Source organism: Oreochromis niloticus, linkage group LG3 (genome assembly GCF_001858045.2).
Source record: "Oreochromis niloticus isolate F11D_XX linkage group LG3, O_niloticus_UMD_NMBU, whole genome shotgun sequence".
Taxonomy (NCBI): Eukaryota; Metazoa; Chordata; class Actinopteri; order Cichliformes; family Cichlidae; genus Oreochromis; species Oreochromis niloticus.
Genome location: NC_031967.2, coordinates 58,564,668 through 58,582,122, shown reverse-complemented (window position 1 = coordinate 58,582,122; position 17,455 = coordinate 58,564,668). Strand labels below are relative to the sequence as shown.

Sequence of the window (17,455 nt, the reverse complement as noted above, 5' to 3'; positions counted from 1 at the left end):
TTGTCGTGGGCAGTCAGCATAGCAGGAATCCTCCATTATTCTGAGCATTACATTTCCACTTGCAGTGTGATCATATAGTGGTAAAATTATACACAACAAAATAGAAGAACCTCAACACCATTAATCTGCATGTTAAATTTCCCAGATGAAAGGAATACAGAAATATATTTCAGAGCTGTACATAAAACAATGTGTATTCTCTAAACAATGCCGCCTTCAGGTCAGGTGACAGAGCTCTGTACAGGGCTGCTCGACCTGACCTGAGAAGGGAAATTAAAAAAGCCAAGTCAGACCACAATAGAAGCATAGAGTCCCACCTGTCCAGCAACAACACATGGGAGGTGTGGCAGGGAATACAAGACATCATCGACCACAGAGGCTGTGAAAGCAGAGTGTGCAGCGGGCAGAGGAAATAAACAGCTTCTTCGCCTGCTTTGAAACACCACAACAGCAGCACTTATCTGCTTCAGCCCTGCTCCCATCCTCATCCTCACCTGGTTCCTGCACCGCTCCACTCACTGTAACGGAGCACGATGTCAGACGTGTTCCTAGCAGTGAACCCCAGGAAGGCGGCCGGTCCAGACAGAGTACCTGGCAAGGTGCTAAGAGTGTGTGCCCACCAGCTCACCCTCATCTTCACCAGACTCTTCAACCTCTCACTGGATCAGGCAGCCATCCCATCCTGTCTAAAATCAGCCACAATCATCCCAGTCCTGAAGAAGTCTCCCATCACCAGCCTGAATGATTACCGCCCTGTGGCCCCCACGCTGTTAATCATGAAATGCTTTGAGAAACTAGTCCTTCAGCACATCAAGGATTACCTCCCCCCAGAATTCAACCCCCACCAGTTTGCATACCCTCCACTCTGTGGTGAGTCACCTGGAACAACGTCAAAGCTACGCCCTTATGCTCTTTGTGGACTACAGCTCAGCCTTTAATACAATCATCCCAGAAATCCTCATCACCAAACTGGTCACTCTTGGCCTCCCCCCTCTCACATGTGCCTGGATAGAAGCATTTCTCACAAACTGGCCCAAGACTGTAAGACTCGGCCCCCATCTCTCCTCCAGTCGCACACTGAGCAGCGGCTCCCCACAGGGCTGTGTGCTGAGCCCCCTCCTGTATTCTCTCTACACCCACGACTGCAGCTCGACCCACAACAACAACCTCATCATCAAGTTTGCTGATGACACCACGGTGGTTGGACTCATCTCAAAGTTGGACTCTCATCTGTACTGTCGTGGTGAAGAGAGCTGAGTGTAAAAGCAAGCCCCCAGAAGGATCATTAAAACCCCTTAATAAGGCAGATTCTGTGCTATGAAGGATTTTAAAACCTGACTGAAAAACCTCAAGGACGCCATTATCATCTAGAAAATCTTTCAGTTGACTAAAAACAATTTTCTCTTGATCATTTGAAAGTAAAGGGGAGTGGGGCAAGACCTGTGAGGGCAGGAGATCCAGGGTGGTAACCTGGGGATTAGGAACTCCTAAATAACTAAGTCGGGGAGAGGTCCCTGTCACAGTCTAAAGTCTGCATAAAAGCAGGATCGGTTGCTTTCGCCGGTTAGATTCCGAGCTGAGTTGAACCAGTGCCTGATGTAGAAAGAGGACTGTGTAGTGTGTGTGGAAGCGCAGTTAGAGTCTGTGTCTCGTCCGAACTACAGGAGTAAATTAAAGTAACAAAAAGAATTCGAGTCTAAAAGTGTGTGTTTGGGGGGTGTGTGTGTGCGTTGGAAATCGCTGTTAGAGTCGGCGTTTCGACAGAGCTTCGGGAGTAAGTGTAGGAACTAAGAGATTTGAGTATAAGATTGTGTTTTTGTGCTGTATGTGGAAACGCGCCGGGAGGCCGTGCCACTAATTGTTGTGTATTCTGAGTTTATTGGAGATTGAATTTAAATGTGTTTTGAGAAAAAAGAGAAACCGCAGTTAGAGGTCGTGATGTAGTTTAAGTATTTTGTGCTGCGATCTGAAGATCATGAGTTTATAATCTTGTTTTTGTTGAGTTCTAAAAAAAAGCGGACCATATCCGCTCTGTGTGCTGATCAGGGCGTTGTCCTGAATCAGCAGAGAAGGTGTCTCGCAGAGAGTTTGAATGGGACTGCGAGAAGCATGAGGTGTGTGAGCCAGCCTCAAGGGGCGGGTTCACAGGTGGAACAAAGGAGGAGTAAGATGTGTGTGTGTGAGAGAGGAAGAAAGGTGGGGGCGAGTGACCAGCCTGTGAGTGTGTGGGGGAATTCCTTGATGACAAAAAAGGGAGACAAAGTACATTAGTTGATTTTCTGTGAAATAATAATAGTCAAGAAATCATAGTGATCAAATAGGAGAAAATGAACTAAAATAAGTAAAAAAAAAAAAAAAAAAAAACTAAAACAGTGGATTAGTGTTAAGGTAATGATAGATAAATTGATAAAATTAATAGTGACATTTAAAGGTGCTCAGTATTCAAGGATGAATGGAGAATTCGATTGGATTGGATGAGAGCTGTTGGGGTGAAATGAAAATGAGGTTAGAGTAGTGAGTTTACAGATTAATGTGTGGGTGTAAAACAATGGGGTAAAATAAAAAAAAAAGAAGAGAAAATAATGAAAACAAAGAAAATAAAAAGTGTGGAAGTGTGAGTGGGGAAATTGTCTCCAACTGGGGGAAGCAGTGATACTACCGGTCACCTTCTTCCCCTGCTGGACACAAATGAAAACATGATTTGAAATGTTGTGGATGAAAATAATTAATAACAACATCAAGAAAAGTTTTTGTGTTTGCGGTTATGAACAAGTGCAATTTCATTTTCAGGGTTTAAAGTTAGTAGAGTTCAAAACAAAATAAGTAGAGATGTGTTGCTTTAGGAGTGATGAAAATATATGCAGTGACAGTGAATAATGAAAGTCTCTCAGTCTGTCGATTACAGGTGGGGAACGGACCTGGATCAATTCTCCACGGGCAGCAGTCGGAAGAAAATTATAGGTTAAAATCATTAGAAATAAAAAATAGAAACACCCAGCCAGAGTTTTGGCTGAATTGTTTTGCAGCTTCCTGTCCTCATCCTGAACAAGCAGGCTCCAAGGAAGCTAATCTCTCCCTGAAGACACAGAGTGTACTACCAGAAGCACAAACATGAACATCAACAGTGGACAGCAGTCCAAGAGACAATACCAGAGACCTGAGCAGAGAGGTCCAGCAGCACTATGGGCAAACGGCATCAGAAAGAGAAGATCCATCATCTTGATTGGATGAATGGAGATGCGTTTCCAGCAGGCTGCAACTTCACTGTGTGTGAAGGACTTTTGAGAAGATTGTTGGAGTTTGACACTTGCCATGTTTGGAGCAAGATGGCAATGAAAGAGACAGTGGGAGCATACACGGGACAAAGCTGAAGAGAACTGACTGCGATTGGACTGCAAAGTGGGAGAGGAGAAAGGAGCAGGTGAGGACAGAGGAATGCTGTTTCAGTGTGGGGAATTAAATTGGGTTAAGGAATCTGGGGAGACAAGTGACTGCCTTGAAGTGGAGGATTGACAAAGTGTCCAGACCACCACACATCAAAAGAGGGTATTTGTAGAAGGGTTAACAATACACAGCGTGGTTGCCTATGGTAACCTGCAAGCATTTGGGGTTCAGCTGTGCATGACTAAGGCAGAGATTTTCATTTAGATGTTTCTGAAACAAAAAGGTGGAGTGAATGGAGTTTTGTTTCAAAAAAAGGGGGAAGGTACATAAAAGGACACACAGAAATAGAAAATGTATTAACCCGACTAACACACACACATGTAATGAAGCTCATTAGGATCAAACATAATTTTAAGTAGGCAATACTGTTACCATCATCCTGTCTGGTTTATTGAGTGGGTTGAGAAGTGATACATAGACGACTGAATTAGTATTGTTTTGGGGAATATGACTGAATGATAGCAGGGGTGAACAGAATCCTGCAGCCAGAGTTTAAATGAGTGAAACTATCAGATTGTTTTTGTTTTTTGTTTTGTTTTGTTTTTTGTTTCTGATGCACAGAGAAGGTTTTACCGTGGCACACACCTGGGGACAAAAGAAGAAACTGATCATTTCAAAGAATATTGCGTTTGTGTGAAGCGTGCGGTTGGTTGATGAAAGTTTTGGGAATTTAATTAGCTGAGATATTTTTATTTTTTCACCAAGTTTTAGATTTGGTGTGTGTTGGGTCTAAACTCAGACCCCGCTGTATCCAGGACTTATTCCCATGAAAGAAAAACAAGGCAACAGTGTTCGATCGATTACTTGCGCAAGGGAGGCCTCATCTGTATCCAGCACGAAAATGACCCCGATGATGGCCTCCTCTCGCTGGCTTTTATTGACAAACTTCAAACAATAGTTTACAAAACACCTCCCCTTGCAACCCCTTTTGGTTACAAAGACAAGGCACTGTATGTAAATGTATATACAAGTGTGTGTGTGTGTGTGTGTGTGTGTGTGTCCTCCTGCTGATCAAAGGGTCATAAAACCTAAAAGCAGGAGGAACATCCTTGGTCATAAAGAGGGTAGTCTCCCCCACACCCAATGTATGGTTTACCACAGGTAACACAGTGAAACCATACAAAGGGCAGGAAGTTCTACCAAACATCAAACAGACCTTCAAAAGGATGTTGCCTGTGATAAAACACTTCAACCTCGCACCCAGAACCTCGAGAATCTGGGGATGGGAGGAAAGAAAGAATTCCTTTCACAGAGTTGGCAAGCATAGAAATGACAAACATTAAGAATTCACTCTAACAGTGTGTTTTCACCTATTAGAAAAAGAATATTTTGGCACAAGTCCAAAGATCGGAGTTCTGGATTTTTATTTAGTTTTGTTTTTCATTTTGATCTGTTATTTTTGTTTTTGAACAGTGCACTGGGAGTTTTGTTTGGGAGTTTTGTTTGGGAATCTCTTTTCTTTAAGCAGATCTGCACGATGGGAATTAAAAGCGCTATACGACACGTACCGGGCAAACCGTTGCAAGTGAGTTTCTCCAAAATTACAATGGGCTCGGGAGAAGGCCACTTATTTGGGACAATTAGAGTCCCTGTCAAAAAGGATTCAGCGAGGTAATCCGATCTAAAGTTCTTCTTTTCTTTTTGAGGGTGGAAACGAAATGCGACGATCGATTCCACTATCGGCAAAGAAAGAATGGATGAATGAATGTGTAAATGAGTGAACATAAAAAAAACTGACTGACTGGTAAAAGCTGCCAAAAGCTGCCAAGACTTGACTGACTTGACCACTACTCAATGTGAACCTCCACCTAGACATGACAAAAGGGTGGATGAATTTATGTGTGTTTCTTTTACAGGAGCAGAAAGATGACAGCAGCATCCTAGGTTGCATGAGCTTTGGCCGTACCAATTTAACTTTTAAATGCCACTTTCTGTGATTATGAATCCACCAGGGGTGTGTTATTCATGAGCTTGTGTTGCTCACAGAAGTTACTGTGAGAAAGTGTGTATACACCTGCGCAGCACCAACACTGCATTCTCTTTTTTACAGCATTATAGTTCTTCATGTGATTTGATCATGTGATGTATAACAGGACAACTGGTTGATGTTTTTCTACGACAAGATTTCTGGGTTTATGTGTGAAGAAAACTGTGTTTACAGGTTATGAGTTGGCGATGCTGTTACACTGTCTTTTTGGGAAAATGTTAAAGGTTACTTTGACAAGGTGAATAACATGTGAGACATTTCCTGTGTTGAAACTAGTGTCACTTCTTTTTACAGCTATGGATGGTTAACTTTATGGTCTTTTTACAGCACCTCTGGAACCTGTCAACTTGTGGCTGACCACCAGGATTATCCATGTGTGTTGCTAATGTTTTTTTTTTTCTAAGGATGCATGTAGAGGATTCAGCAGAGACAGACAAGTGACATGAGAAAACAAATAAGACATGTGGTGTTTATGGAATAGTTGAATATGGGCTCATTAGCTGGCCACTACTGAGCTCCTAGTGATAAATGAGTGGAGTGACTTTGCTTAAGGAAAGTCACCGATTAAATTGTGGAATAAATTGGGATGATTCATGATTTGGGGCAAATTAGGGCAATAATAGTGATTTAATGATTGGAGAAAACCTGCACACCAGAGATGAGCTGAGCCGCCTGATGCTGGTGTTCCAGATTAACTGGTGTCTCAGATTAACTGGAGACGGTCAAACAGATGTGTGACAGACTTTAAGGAGCCGCTGCCGACAAACCAGCAAATAAACACTGAATATGATGATTATTGCTACACTCCAACATTTGTGAGGTTAAACACAGTCCGTCAGTCTTTTTGCTCTTGAACAATAAAATATTAAAAACTGTCTCGAGTGTATTTGGTGATGTTCTCATGCACGAGGCGAAAACAGCAAACAAACGTCACAGTAAATCTTTCCAGCTGATGTTGGGCATCCTCCACCTGCTGAATCCACTTCAGCCTCTTCCTGCTCATGTTCCTGTTTAGAGGCACAGTCAGTCTGTACAATGAAGAAAACTGAACACAGGAATATTTGGATTTTCCTCCTTTTTCTCTGCTCATGTTCAACTTTTTTTTTCTTTTTTTTTTTCTTCTCTTGCTCTTGACGAAGGCGGTCGCACTTTTTTTCCTCCTCCTCTCCTCTCCCTTAGCTTCCCTGCTTGGCCTCTTGTGTCCTTGTCTAGTCTCTTGTGTTTTTGTATTACTTTTCCCTGGAACACTCTCTCACAGTCTGTTCTCTAAAACCTAAAAGAGGAATTATGGATTTGATCAACTGGTCCCTGAATGCAATTGACACCCCTTTCTCAACGAGAAGTCTGGGCTTGGGTGAGCCTGACTGCTGAAGACATCTACCTATTCGGAACCATGGTAACAGGGTTCTTGCTGATCGGAGCTGGCTTGGCCCTGGCTTATCGAAGAATTAAGGAAGCGGAACCGCCTGTTCAAACCCCCACAAGGCTGCCCGCTGGGATTGAAACGATGGGATGAGGCGTGAGTTTCTCAAAATGGGTCATTGAGTGCAGCATGGATAAGATCTTGGAGAACCGCACGGCTGCCGTGAATACTCAGAACAAGACCTCTGAGTGCAAATTGGATCACATCTTGGAGAAGCTCACTGCGGTCGTGAGTTCTCAGAACCTGCTCTTTGAGCACAAGAATGAAAACATCACGGAGCGTAAGTTTGATAACATCATGGAGAAGCTCACGGCTCTCCAATGGGAGATTGAGTGACCAGTGTTGGACTGTTAGAACAGCTTTGAAATTCATATGAGTTGTTTGCACTAAAGTAAAAACCACCATCACTTCATGCGGATACCACTTCAGCGCCAGCTGCGGTCTCAAGGCTGGAGCTGAACAAAACACCCTGATAACGACTGTGTTGAGACTGTTCTTCCCATTCTATGCAAGGCCACCTGGGTTGGCTGGAAGACTGTTTACTTAGCCTGGCAGGGAGAAGGACACTGTCTCAGCTGAACTCTGGACATACACACACACACACACACACACACACACACACACCCTTCCGATGCTGACGGTGGATCATGGAGACCAGCGCTTATGCTGCAGGCCCGGATGTACTGTCTACATCGGCTGTCTCTCACCCTTTACCATCCCTGTTGCTTGTCATGTGTTTCTTTGGTGTATTAGAGTTTTTTCATGTGCTATGTGCAGAGGTGTTTTTTTCTGTTCTCAAACTGATCTCCCTGTTGGAGCTCAGTCTGGGGGGAGTTATTTTTTCTCCTTATCTTTCCTCATGTTGTGCATTTTCCATTGTTATACCTCTCTGACCTGTCTTCCCCATGTGATGTTTGTGTAATGTATGTATGTCGGATGGGTAAGACGGCACTGGCACGGCTGGCAGCCTTAACCCAATTTCCCTCGGGATGAATAAAGTATGATCAATCAATCAATCAATCAATCAATCAATTCAAGCTGGGAATATTTATTAGAATTCAAATTTAGACAGAAATAAAGTGAATAATATTATTTTATTATTACGTTGATGCAGCACATGGTTCAGTTAGCTTTGTATAAACACATGTGTTAGAAATGTTCTTCAATCAGCTCTTTTTACTCTCTTACATTTCACAGCCAGTACTTTTTTACTTTTACTTGAGTAAAGAAGTTGAATTAGTACTTGGAGTATTTTTAACAGTAGTACTTCTACTTCAATACACACTGTGTGTACTTTTACCACCTGTGTCTGAGACCTCCTTCAGGGTCCACCTGAAGCTCTCAGTCTGCTGTGGAAAAAGGAAATCCAGGTGAGTTTCTCCTGATCACCTGAGGCCGTCATTACTGTGTGAACACACACACCACTCCTCACTCCTCCCACCCGCTGCACACAGCCACTGAGTACAGACCAGCTGATAAAGGGAGAGGCAGGAAGAGGCGGAGCAACACCTGAAAAACAACAAGTTCAACGTCATTTTGCAGAAGTGACAGTGTGAGAGAGCAGCAGCAGAGCTGCAGTCGAGTCCTGTTTGTCTCTAAAAGAAGATTCACTGGAGTCCATCAGGTTTCTCTCAGCAACAGTGGTGAGTGCAGCTGATCACACTTCCTGTTTCTACACAAATCTTCACTCTGTTCACTTCATGCTGACTCATCACAGTCACACTGGATCCATAGAAATCTGCTCATGTAAGCACAGATCCACTGTAGGAACATGGAGCTGCTGCTTCAGTCTCACTGTGGCTCTGCTCAGGACTGTGGACTCAGTCTGTGCTCTGGACTTCAGACTGACTCCACACTTCCTGGTTATTCATCACTTCCTGTTCCTATTAGATTGATTCTGGATCTGATTGATCATAAGGATTACAGACGTGAAAACACCTGTTTATTCTTTATTGATATAAAGCCTTTGATACTGTAAACCAGCAGATTTTGGTCAGTACTTCAAAAAGTCATTCAGACATTTTACAAAGAGAGATTATCTGACTTAGTGTATCCTGTAAGAGTCACAGATGTTCCTGAATCATTCAGAAAACAGTCGATGCTGCACTTTATAACTTTGTGTGGAAACATAAATCTCATTATTTAAACAGATGTGTTTGAATCATCCTGATAATCGAGGCTTTAAACATGTCAGAGTTCACACATCAGCTGTGATGTTCAAGCTGAACTGGATCAAACATGTCATCAGACACAAACATAGATGATGGTGTTTAATCCCAAAGCTTATTTAAACAAACTGGAGGACAGAATTCCTCCTTAAATGTGATTTTGATCAACAAAATTCACTGATCTCATTTTCACACACAGGCTTTATCATGGTGGCTTCTTCTCTACTAACATAAATCTTTGATCTGGACAAACAAATATATGAAATACAAAAATAAATCAATGTTTTCTGAGGATCCAGAATAATTGAATGATGTATCCCAGCGAGTGACTGGAAAAGTTCATCTTCTTCCATATCCTGAGTTTGTGAGGAGCTGTGATGTTCCAGTATCTGTGAGAGAAAACAGTTTTTAATGACGCACAAATGGACCAAATATACAGACACCACTGAATAAACATGTTCTCATAAATGCCATTAATATACTGGATCAACAGTTAATAACACATTTCTGAGGTTTATGATTCATTGTCCTCCTCACTGTCACTTCTATTGGAACAGTCACTGTTTAATATTAATGGCTCGTTGATCTGGACTTACAATAAGAAGGATTTAGTCACCAACAAGGTCGAAGTTTACTTCACAGTAATTGATGGAATATATCCAAAAAACTGATTTATTCAAGTATAAAATGATCTGGATGAATCTTGGAGCTTCTGTAAAACAGTCAGAGAAACAATTTCACATCTATTTAACGACTGTATTTATCTTCATCCCCAAAGTTATTCTGTTCATCTGGACGCTGCACTGTACAGCAGACACTACGATGTTAAGTTTGTGTTTGTGATGAACCAGTTTGTGTCTGAGTGTGTTGCTGGGTCTCCACCAGTTACTCTGAGAACTGAAGAAGCTTCTCTGATGAAACGTCTTCACGAAACTCAAAGAAGTCCAGACACTTTTCTTTCCAAGCTCCTCAGACTACTGACGCTTGTTTCTCTCTTTTTAAAAATGAAATTTAAAGTGAATTTTGAATCAAATGTTTCTTTTCTTTCTCCCTCAGAGTGCAGACATGTCTGCTGCCAGCAATCTGCGATCTGAAGATCAGTTTCTGTGCTCCATCTGTCTGGATGTGTTCACTGATCCAGTCTCTACACCATGTGGACACAACTTCTGCAAAACCTGCATCAGTCAGCACTGGGACATGAATCAGAGCTGTCAGTGTCCCATGTGTAAAGAGACTTTCTACACTAGACCTCAGCTGAGGGTCAACACCTTCATCTCTGAGATGGTTGCTCAGTTCAGACGTGAAGCTCAGCAGAAAGCCAGCAGCAGCAGCTCAGAGCAACAAGCTGCCAAACCAGGAGAAGTTCCCTGTGACTTCTGCACTGGAACCAGACTGAAGGCCCTGAAGTCCTGCCTGGTGTGTCGGACCTCCTACTGTCAGACTCACCTGGAGCCTCATCTGACAAAGAAAGGTCTGAAAAGACATCAGCTGATTAATGCTGTGGAGAACCTGGAAGGCAGGATGTGCACGAAGCACGATAACCTTCTGCAGCTGTTCTGTAAGACCGACCAGACATGTGTCTGCATGCTCTGCTCTGTTTTAGACCACAAGAACCACAAGTTTGTTCCTCTGAGAGAAGAATATGAAGGAAAGAAGGCAGAGCTGGAGAAGGCAGAGGCTGAGATTCAGCAGATGATCCAGAAGAGACGACTGAAGATTCAGGAGATCACAGAGTCAGTGAAGATGAGTAAAGATGCTGCAGACAGACAGAAAGCAGAAGGTGTTCAGGTCTTCACTGCTCTGATGGAGTCTGTTGAGAGACGCCTGAAGGAGCTCATGAAGGAGATCGAAGACAAACAGGAAACTACAGAGAAACAGGCTGAAGGTCTCATCAAAGATCTGGAACAGGAAATCTCTGAGCTGATGGAGAGAAGCTCTGAGGTGGAGCAGCTCTCACGCTCTGAAGACCACCTCCACCTCCTCCAAAGCTTCTCCTCCCTGAAAGCTGCTCCACCCACCAAGGACAGGACAGAGGCAAGAGTTCATCCACCATCATATGAGGGGACTGTGGGAAGAGCTGTGGCTAAGCTGGAGGAGACAGTCTGGAAACCCATGAAGAAGAAGCTGTTTGAGGCTGAGCTGCAGAGGGTGCAGCAGCATGAGGTGGATGTGACTCTGGATCCTGATACAGCTCATCCTAAACTCATCCTGTCTGATGATGGAAAACAAGTGTATCATAGTGAAGTGAGGAAGAATCTTCCAGACAACCCAGAGAGATTTTCTCTGTGTGCTTGTGTTTTAGGAGAGCAGAGTTTCTCTTCAGGCAGATTTTACTTTGAGGTTCAGGTTAAAGGAAAGACTGAGTGGGATTTAGGAGTGGCCACAGAGTCGATCAACAGGAAGGGAGAAATCACACTGAGTCCTGAGGATGGTTTCTGGACTGTGATGCTGAGAAATGGAAATAAGTACAGTGCTTGTGCTTCCCCTCCAGTTGATCTCTGTCTTCATCCTGGTCCTGAGAAGGTGGGGGTGTTTGTGGATTACGAGGCGGGTCTGGTCTCCTTTTATGATGTAGGTGCTGCAGCTCTGATCTACTCCTTTACTGGCTGCTCCTTCACTCACAAACTCCACCCATACTTCAGTCCATGTCCTAATGATGGAGGTAAAAACTCTGCACCTCTGATCATCTGTCCTGTCAATCAAACTGAGTCGATCAACGACTGATTTTATTTGATGAATGATTGATTTTTCTTGAAGGGACCAAATGAACATATTGAGTGTAAATCCTCTACAGTCTCCATGTTTCTATAGAATCTGATCATCAGGACTCTGATTCACACTTTGATTCTCATGGAGTTTGATTTGAACAGAAGAAAATTTGAATCAGGAAATGTTCCCACTGATGGAGACTTGAGCTGAAGAGCAAATATCAGAGAATAAATGTCCAAAAGCTTCATTTACAATAAAGTTTGTTCAATGCTTTGAGTGAATCCAGACTCATGTGTGGCTGTTATACGGAGCATCAGAGTCCAGCTGAGTTATGTTGGATACAAACTGCTTATTTTGGCTCTGTGAGGATTTTTGTTCACTGAAAACTGATAAGACGGATAATATTCAAAGAACTCTGTAGAGATTCATGCATCCATGTTCTCCACCTGCAGGTGTGGAGGAGAAAGGTGGAGCACAGACTGCTGCATCCTTCCAGTCACATCATTTTGATGATTATATTTCCATGTTGTGATGATTTGGGTTAAAGAGAAACAGAGTTGAACGGCTGCAGTCACAGCATGAAGAAGATGCTGAAGCTGAGCTGTCAGTGAACATGTTTCACTGTGATTTGATTTGAAGAATATAAAGTGTGTGTGGCTGCTGACAGCTGCAGTCTCTGTTAGTCTGCATGTTCAACACACACACAACTTTCCCCCTGAGGCAACGATCCAGCAACAACACAAAGAACAGCTGCAGACACACACATACGCACTAACCAAACAAATTTCCCACGTGTGGGACTAATAAAGGTTATCTTATCTTATCTTATCTTAACCTGACCTTTGACCTATTAATTTTAACTTAAGTGTACTCGTTTTGACCTTTGACCTACTTATTATTATTACGCTGCCCCCCCCCCCCCCCCCCCCGAAAATGACCTCCAACCTGAAAGCCTCATTTCTGCTGTTTAACAGTGAAGATGATGCAAAATTACAAAACTCTTATCTGTGTCTCTAATCAAACCTCTGTAACTTTGCTCTTCTTCACTTCAGCAGCATCAGCTAATGTTCACATGTTGATTCATGGTTTTCTTTCATTTTTGATCTACTGCAGAATATTTTAAGGTTATCTGCTATTAAATCCCAGGCCATGAATATCTCCTTCATGTTTTTCTGTTTTATCCTCAGTTACTTTGACACAAAGGCATCTGCTGTGATGCTCACATTTTTGATAATGTCTCGCAAGTATCAGCTTTTTGTTTTAGATGTTAAAATATGGAAATGTATTGATACATGATCAGAATTATATTTCTGACTGAGGCAAAATTTCCCCAATTAAAATCAAATTGAATCGAATCAAATCATGGATCGAATCGATTCAGGATGATGACAGTACCTGAACAGCACACATGTTCAGGTACACGCGTCACACAGCACACCTGTTCAGGTACACGTGTCACACAGCGGAGGTCAAACCTTTATTGTCCCGCTCTGCGTCACAAACACCAGATTAACCAGTTTCACTCATCATCCTTCTACTGTCAGATTTTACTGGTGCAGGTTTTATGAATCACCATCTGAGAACGTCTCTGATGTGGGCGCCACTCACAGGGATCACTTCCTGTAGAAGGGTCACATGACCTGTTATAGGCCCCTTTGTGATGATGACAGCTCATTAGGGTCAGTGAAGGTGAGATACCGTGTGACAGGATGAGGAATTTGTATGAACACGTAGAACAGATAAAATCAGAACGAAGCAGGTGGAGCTGAGTCAGGGTGGAGGTGCAGACAGGTGAGCTGAAGGGGAGGAGCCAGTCTGGTCAGGAACTCTCTGTCTCCTCGAGTGAACCTCCTCACCTCTGAAACACACACACACACACGACTGAAGGTTGCAGTCAGGTTGGGTCAGGGTGGTCAGGGTGGTGAGGGTGGGGTGATCATGGCGGACTTTGAAGCAATAGAACACCTGCTTTTTATGAATGCACCTGCCCACTACCTAAAGAGGTTGGATACTGTGTACCATTGTGCTTTACGTTTTATTACTGGCTATGGAAATCGTGTACATCATTGTTCTTTGTATGCTGCTGCTAAATGTCCATCTTTGCATATTCGCAGACTCTCCCATTGGTTGATCTTTATCTATAAATCTCTCCTTGGGCTGGTTCCATCTTATTTATGTGTTTATATGTGTAGAAACCACAACCAATACAGCCTTCGCTCTCACAATACCATACAATTGATTGTCCCTAAAATCAGAACAGAATTGGGGAAAAAGGCTTTTAAATACGCTGCCCCTGCTTCCTGGAATAATCTGCAGAAGGAACTGAAATTATCAGAATTGGTTACCTTGGGAGAGTTTAAGTCTGTCTTAAAGGAACGAGAGAACAGCTCTTTTACTCAGTGTGATTGTTTTTAATGTACTCTTAATTTGATCTGTTATTGTATATTTTACACATGTTCTATGGGATATTGTATTTGTTTTAAATGTTATATACCTATGTGGTATGTGACTTTTGTTGCCATGATGCCAGGTCTCTCTTGGAAATGAGATTTTAAATCTCAATGAGATTTTTACCTGAATAAATAAAGGACTAATAATAATCTGTTCTATGTCTGCTGCCACCGCTACAGGTTCCTTGCGGAAGCGGATGAGGACTCCTAAAAGTGAATTATTCAAGTCAGGGCCACTCAGCAGGATGTCATTCAGTGAGACACCATCCTACTTAGCGCTGGAGTCGAACACTGCCAGTACCTGACCTGGTTTTCGCGAATGATACACTCCGAAGATTGCCATTACCAGCACTCTTGTTCATCAGTGGGTGGTGGTACTGGTTCAGCATGACCTGCCTCAAAGATCTTCTGCATGAAGACAATCATGTGTTCTTTCATGTCTGGCTTCTTCTCCAGCATGTGCCGTAATGTCAAAAGATGCTTGACTGCTTGGGCTCGGTTGTTAGGGAGCTTGCGCCTTGGTTGCCTGAAAGGTAGTGGTGACACCCAACTATTCGAGTCGTCTATGAAGACCTCGTTGTCCATTATTTCCAGAAAGAGTTTGTCTTCCACATACATCGCAGGTTTGTTGTCGTGTGGTGTTTGCTGGAAGACTCCTTCACCAAGGCCATCTTTCCCATCAAACAGGATTTTGGATGCATTAGCTCCTAGAAACTGACGCTGCTGCTCTGGAGTGTCAAGCTTCTCTTTGATGTGGAGACTGTTAGTGCAAGGGTCGAACAGAGATGTACGACCGTTACTCAGCACGTTGCACTGATAAACGTTTACAAACTCTGGTTTGTGAGCTCTTCCGAGACAAACCTCTCCCACAATCACCCATCCCAAGTCGAGACGCTGGGCGTAGGGGGCATCGTGGGGCCCATTGCATCACTCTCGAACCTTGTGTGCCTGTGGTACATCTTGACCGAGCAAGATCAGCATGCTTGCTGATGGATCTATAGCCGGGATTCTATCCACAACCCACTTGAAATGTGGATAATGTCTGGCAATCTCAGGTGTGGGGATTTCAGACTTATCATCAGGAAGCATGTCACATTCAATTAAGGTGGGGAGTGGAATGTGAGTTTTACCATCTAATGACTCCATGATGAAATTGTTAGCTCGGCACCCTGTTGTTTCCATAACTCCTGAGCAGGTCTTCAAGGTGTTTGCTGCCGTGCCCACTGTAACCCCAAAGACCTAAAAAAACTCTGTTCTTGCCAAAGACTTATTGGTTTGCTCATCGAGAACAACGTACGCCTTAAAAGGTTTTTCCCTCTGGCCAGCTGGATAAACTCTGACAAGACAGATATTGGAGCACGACTTTGCTCTGACGGTAGTCCCACAAATGTCTGTGCAGTTTGCTGTGACAGCTAGAGGAGCTTCTTCTCCTTGCTCCCCGCCTTGCTCTCTTGTGGTTACAGGAGTCTCTGATATCCAGGGGGCCGGCCCTGGGTGTAGTGCAGTAGGCTGGTTCTCACTCCTGCACTCTCTGCACTGAACGTTTTTTTGGCAGTCCTTCGTTAGATGAGTGAACGAAGCGCAGCACTTAAAGCAAATATTATTCTCTTTAAGATAAGCTTTCCTTTCATCCAAAGATTTGCTCCTAAACCCACGACAGTTTCTGAGGGGGTGTGGTTTGTTATGGAGTGGGCATTGTTCATCTGGTTCGGCCCTCCTCTTCCCTGAGGGGCTGGCTTGCATGCTTTTAGAGTTTGCGGAGATTCCTGTCTTTTTGACAGAAATTGGTATTTTCATGTTTGATTTGAAGGGGTGTTCTGGCTTCCCTGTCCTCCAACCACCTGTAAGAGGGGCAAAGCTGGGATCATTGAGCGTTTTGGCTTGATCACAAACAAACTTTGCGAAGAAGGAGAACCGTGGGTAAGACGCTTGATGATTTTCTTTGTAACAAGATGCTACAGAGACCCACTTTTCATGCAGGGAGTATGGCAACTTTTGGATGATTGGGGTGATGCCCAGAGATGTGTCCAGATAACTGAGGCCTGGTAGGAACCCATCGGCTCTGGCGGCTTCAAGCTCCAAGAGAATGTCTCCCAGCTCTCTCAGCTTTTGATTTTCTCGATTTGAGATTCTTGGAAAATCATCCAGTTTCTTTAGGAGAGCCTCTTCAATTGCTTCTGGCGATCCATAGCAGTCTTCCAACCTTTGCCATACCATTCTTACACCTGCAGCTGTGTCGTGTATGTGGACCGCTCGTATCCTCTTAGCATGCTCTGATGACTTTGGTCCCAGCCATTTACATAGCAGATCAAGCTCTTCTCTTGAAGTCAGTTTTAAGTCCTCTGTAGAACCGTGGAAGGATTGCTTCCAGGCCCAATAATTTTCTGGCTGATCATCGAACCTTAACAGCCCAGACCTTATCATCTCTCGCCGTATTAGCTACTTGGCCAGGTCTGTGGTCGATGATGAAGTGGGCTCGTCAGTTCTGGCAGCACCTGTATGAGACTGAGGTGGTTGGTAGCTACTGCTGTATTGTCTCATATCATGTGACTGTGTCTGGTGTCTGTAGGTATCCTTGGATGGATTTAAGCTGTGTGAATGTTCTTGCTTGAACGGGCCTGTCCTGCAGGGGTTTTGAGTACGAGGGTAATAGGGAGTGGCATCTTGACTCAATTTGGTTGTTCTTTGTACAGGCAAGTCGTATTTGCTGATCATCATTGTCGACTGGTAGTTGGTGCATCAGAGTTGGCATGAGTTCTGGTAGCTCTGAGTTTTGGTGAGGTTCAGGACTTGGATTATGCTCAACGTATGCATTTTTCAGGCCAACCCGATCTAACTCCCCAAATTCGTTCTCAACAGCTGCTTCAAGAACATTCTCTTCAGCAATGGCAGCTGCAGCCGCGCTATCAAGCCTCAAGGTATGCAAACTGGCTTGCAGCTCTGCTTTCTTCCTAGCAGCCTCAGCTGCTGCTTTTTGTTGTTCTTCCTCAATATATGCTTGTGCTTTTAACATATCTGACTCTTTTTGTGCAAATAGTGCTTGAGCACGTGCAGCCTCTGCTTTTGCCCGTGCTCTGGCTGCAATGGCACTGGCTGAAGAGCGCTGACTGGCACGTGAGGTGTTGGAGCATATTGACCACGTCTCAAGCGTGTCGTTACTATCCATTGTAGCTTAGAAGAAACAGAAGAAACTGTGTTTCCACGCAGATCCACTTTTCTGTAGGTAGGTAGCCGTGTTGGGACGGTGCCTTTTTACTATTCTGCCCTCACTAGG

At 43.7% G+C, this 17,455-nt stretch overlaps 1 protein-coding gene across 1 annotated transcript; it reads left to right on the top strand.

Annotated features, from left to right (window-relative positions):
• Positions 1-8,299: 8,299 nt before the first annotated feature.
• Positions 8,300-12,276, top strand: LOC109202368 (E3 ubiquitin-protein ligase TRIM21-like). Its single transcript, XM_019359516.2, has 2 exons — positions 8,300-8,497; positions 10,079-12,276. Exon 2 carries the CDS (start codon positions 10,088-10,090, stop codon positions 11,744-11,746), a length of 1,659 nt encoding a protein of 552 aa, XP_019215061.1. The 5' UTR covers positions 8,300-8,497; positions 10,079-10,087; the 3' UTR covers positions 11,747-12,276.
• The last annotated feature ends 5,179 nt before the right edge of the window (positions 12,277-17,455 follow it).

Coding starts and splice junctions, on each gene's coding strand:
- LOC109202368 (XM_019359516.2), top strand. CDS start 10,088: ATGTCTGCTGCCAGCAATCTGCGATCTGAAGATCAGTTTCTGTGCTCC.